The sequence below is a fragment of the Eurypyga helias genome, unplaced genomic scaffold (genome assembly GCF_000690775.1).
Source record: "Eurypyga helias isolate BGI_N326 unplaced genomic scaffold, ASM69077v1 scaffold51161, whole genome shotgun sequence".
Lineage (NCBI taxonomy): Eukaryota > Metazoa > Chordata > Aves > Eurypygiformes > Eurypygidae > Eurypyga > Eurypyga helias.
The window spans coordinates 327-4919 of NW_010231261.1; the positions used below are offsets into that span (position 1 = coordinate 327).

Sequence of the window (4593 nt, forward strand, 5' to 3'; positions counted from 1 at the left end):
GGGGTTGGAACTGGATGATCTTTAAGGTCCCTTCCAACCCAAACCATTCTATGATTCTATGACCTCAGAAGGGAGGCACTCCGTTACATGTGAATAATGCTTGTGCTAAGGGAAAGAAAACAAGAAAACTGAACAAACACAGCCCCACCAAAGAACAAGCCGCCACCACCACCCCAAAAATAAACGTGCAGTATATTAACTAGAAGTATTTGATACATCTAGTCATGGACAGGTGGAATAACGATGATGACTGTGAATTAACTAATTTGGTAAGTTTCCTGACAGCAGAGGCTTGGAATCAGATTCCCGTATCCGTGCTGCTTCAGGAGAAGCTGTCTGTTCCTGAGAGCCACGCACCACGCAGGTAAGGCAGCCCCTACACACACCTCGACCGCACCTCAAACGCGGGAACAGTACAAACAGAGTACATCCTAAAGCCAGAGGTTCAGGCCCCACCAGTGCTCTGACACTGGTGCCAAAAAGACCCAGGAGACAACAGCAGGCCTCATGAATAAACAAAGGAAAAGCGAGTTTTATCTAAGCAAACAATTGGAATGTTTTCTTCATCTCTTACAGGACTGAGACACAAAGAAAAAAGATTTGATCGCAGACCTGAAGAACAGCAGGTTTTGACTGGCTTGCTCAGCAAAACCAAGGGAGGTACTTATTCAGCTTTTACTACACACACCACATGAGTCTGTTTATCACTGTCCACAGTTTACTAAATAAGGTCAAAAGTCAGCAGTGTTGAGTTCCTCACTCTCCACTGTGCATGTATTTCAATACACGTCTTGAGCAACATGTGCTCCGACCACAAACATGTAGCTGATGTGAAATGCTCTGCCCTGTTATTCAAAAGACTGAGTTAAAATCCATCTCCTTTGTAGGGAGAAGATGACTTCTGCCGAGAAACTGCCATCAAGTCCGAACGCTGAGCAAAACCAATCTCCTCATCTGCCTCTCTGCACAAGTCCCGGCAATCCGGTCTTTTCCTGTATGCTGGACCCTAAAACACTCATGACCAATGGTTCTTTGAGAAAGCCTCAGGTTTTACTGTTTAAAACAAGTTCAAGTGAGTATGGTGCTATACCACCTGTCCCACAGATGGTACCCTGCCATCAAGTCCGAACGCTGAGCAAAACCAATCTCCTCATCTGCCTCTCTGCACAAGTCCCGGCAATCCGGTCTTTTCCTGTATGCTGGACCCTAAAACACTCATGACCAATGGTTCTTTGAGAAAGCCTCAGGTTTTACTGTTTAAAACAAGTTCAAGTGAGTATGGTGCTATACCACCTGTCCCACAGATGGTACCCTGTACTTACCACCCGGTGGATCAAAGCTTTTCAAAACACTTACTCACCTGTGGGGCATCTCAAGGTAGTTATTTCAACACTGCCATTGACAGAAGTAGGGTATATGACTACCCCAATTTACAGCATACCCTGTAAAAATGCATCTCCATCTTCTTGTCAAAGGCTTAGGCTAGACAGTTTGCTTTAAGAAAACAAATCTGGGGTTTTTTTTCAGTCATTCTGTGAATAACTGTCAATATCTGCCTTATTTTGGTTTTGCTGGGTTGAATAAGATGTATCAAAAATGATGTAGCCCATTTGAGGATCCACTTCTCTTTATCAAACCAAAGCACATAAAATAAAGCTTTTGAAACTGGTACCATAAATGTGGAACTCTAATTGTATAGGAATTAAGTGCAAGGGACATTGACCCAAGGGTTTATTTGTTTTAATTAAGGTATTTACCAATTCTAAAACTTAAAGTCAGTTTCCACACTCCTACATCTCAGGACACTAACACCGACATCGTGTATATGACTTTATATGGCTTACACGCCGTCAGCTCAGGCGCTGAAGTCAGAAGTTTAGCTTCCAAGTGCTCCCAATATAATCAGATGAAAGAGGCAGATGTTGTTCATGCCACCAAGCACATCTGCTTCCCTAACCTTTAAAGAGGGCACTGTTTCATAGCAGTAGAAAAAGGTGCCTGCCCCCATCAGAAGCAGCCCCAGGCAGCTGTAACACATCCCTACAGTATCAGTGGCCTGTATGGATGCACACAGATGTTTTAATAGGCTCTGGAACCAAAACAGAAAATCAGGAACTTACAACCAGTGTTTGCTTTGCATTTTCTTTTTCCCACTGCCAGTGTTTCTCCTCCTTAGCCCTCACCCCCCCTCAGAAAATAGCCATATTTTGGCAAGTCTATCATTACACTCAAACAGGGCACTAAGCTCCTGCGCTGCCCTCCTTCCAACGGCAATAAATAAAGTATTCTCACCCCCTTCCATGGCACTGCAGTAGGTATCTGTAGGGAAGAAGGAACAGCAGCTCCCCCAGACATTTCTGACTCGCCTCAGCAATCCTCTCAAGGCTCCAAGTCAAGCAACCGGAAGCAACACCTGCTACCTTCTCCCTGTTTCAAGAGTATGACATTTACACAGAATAACATATATCTGCATAATAAATGTTTTCTTCTAAACAGAGAAATCAGTCGTAAATGGTATTCAGGAATCAGACTGATGTGGAAAACTCCGAATGCTAAAACTGCTACTGAAAGGAGTGTAGCTGAAATGGTCACAATGTGGGCAGAATGGCTAAAACAGACCCACTTCAACTCCAGTGTTTCAGGCTGTCAACGGTAATACAAATGCTAACATATGTATACGAACCGTACAACTCTGTTCCATTCTTCCCCTGTCCAAAGTAAGAACTGCAGGACTTGAAAGCAGAGTGTCATGCTTCATGTCATTTTACACACCTGTAACCTCACTAGGATGGTCCCTTTTCTGAGAATCTTTGATCACACCAGTATCCCCGAGGCACTGGTCAGTGTCAGAGTACAAATTAAAATATCAGCCCAAGAAAAATATATGTTCTCAATAACAACGAGTTTGATTTAGATTATGCTTTACAGCTAAAGATTACTAACTGTAGGCGGATGAAAGAAGTAAATCATATTCATTGATAGGACAATTTATCACAGGATTAATTTGTCATTACACTATAGGTTTATAATTTTTCCAATTACCTTGTTTGCTCAGCCCAAACAAATGTTTCAAAATAGGCTGAAAATACTCAACGTGTATTACATAACATTAAAAAGCATGTTCTGCGCAACAGAATCTACCTCCATGCTTCCAGGCGGAGGTTTTCCAAATAGGATACCTGAGTTAGAGTATCTAAATTCACTGTCCTAGTTTCAGATGTGCCAAACACGATGAACAATAAGAGAGGAAAGCATATAACCATAATCATGTAACACGTAACTGCTTCAGCTTTGGTGGAGAGCAGAAAGGTAAGGAGTTAACAGGTGTTGACTGTATGGAGCTATGAAGGTGTCTGAAAACCCACTGTCTAGACTCAGTAGATATTTCAAGACAAGTATTTAGTTTAGTTATGAGTAACATTAAATCACGTACCAGAAGAACGTTTTAATAATCAGCCCACCAATATTTCACAGAAAGCAAAAATGACAACTTTGTATTGAAATTATATAAAATTTATCTAAACATACTGTTATAATACTGTAATTTCCAAAACCAGTATTGCAGATATCCAATCTTTTACCAACTTTGTAGGTGTTGAGTGAAACAGAAAAACGTCTAGTTAGCAACATACGAAGAGAACCAAGATTCCTTCCGATGCCAGGCAACCCTCTCAAAATTTATATTTGTTTAGAATCTTGTGTTGTTCCTTGAATTAGGTGTCGAATCCTCTCGGCATCTTTTTCTATAGTTTTATTTTTAGGATCAATCTTGAGAGCTGCTTCATAATCCTGGAGACCTAATACGGATACATTAATAAAAATGTTAATCAGTAATGCAAGAGCATCCTCTTTAGCCACTAACTGGAAATAACTGCTCCCTGGCCATATGCATGAAGTGTATTACTCCTTAAATTAGGAGTACAATCAATTTTCTTAAAACTCGTGAAGGTTTTTCAAGTGATGTTGCAATTAGCCAGTAAATAAAAAATAAAAAAATAGGTAATGTGGTATAAAGGTTCTAACAAAAAGAGACATAGATTGTATAAGCCTCATCTAACATCCTTCCTGAAAAAAACTGAGGCGTGAGCAGTCTCACTGAGCTACACAGAATTACTTGCACCTCACTATAAATCCAGGTGCATGTTTGCACAGCATCAAGGTCTCACCTTCAGTATACAATTCCAGCTGACAAAACGCTGTTCCACGTCTCACATATGCTTTTACTCGAGCATTCTCATTATCAGGAATGGGTGGTGTCAGCAGTTCTAGTGCCTTTACAAATAAAAACACCCAAAATATTTAGAGGCAGATTTTCCATAATCTTGGGGTTTTTTTTCTCATTTACACGCGCTTCTCTCACCTAATTACTATTCCAATACAGTAGCATAGTAACAATTCAAATAGAAATAGAAAATAACTATTCAAAATTAACTATGTGGCTTGTGAATCTAGTCATTAAGATTTGTGTCTGTCACCCCACAGTTTGCTAAGTACAGTTTCATTGCCATGGGTAAAAACTGAAATATACTGTGTCAAACATTTATTACAGTCAGACAATATGTATTCTGTTTTCACACATGATACTACATACTC

The 4593-nt window shown here is 40.5% G+C and overlaps 1 protein-coding gene across 1 annotated transcript; it reads left to right on the forward strand.

The window, feature by feature from the left end:
- Window positions 1-224: 224 nt before the first annotated feature.
- Window positions 225-1221, forward strand: LOC104516593 (chromosome unknown open reading frame, human C15orf65). The gene is made up of 2 exons (XM_010160974.1): window positions 225-364; window positions 888-1221. Exons 1-2 carry the CDS (start codon window positions 225-227, stop codon window positions 1219-1221), a joined length of 474 nt encoding a protein of 157 aa, XP_010159276.1.
- Window positions 1222-4593: the final 3372 nt, after the last annotated feature.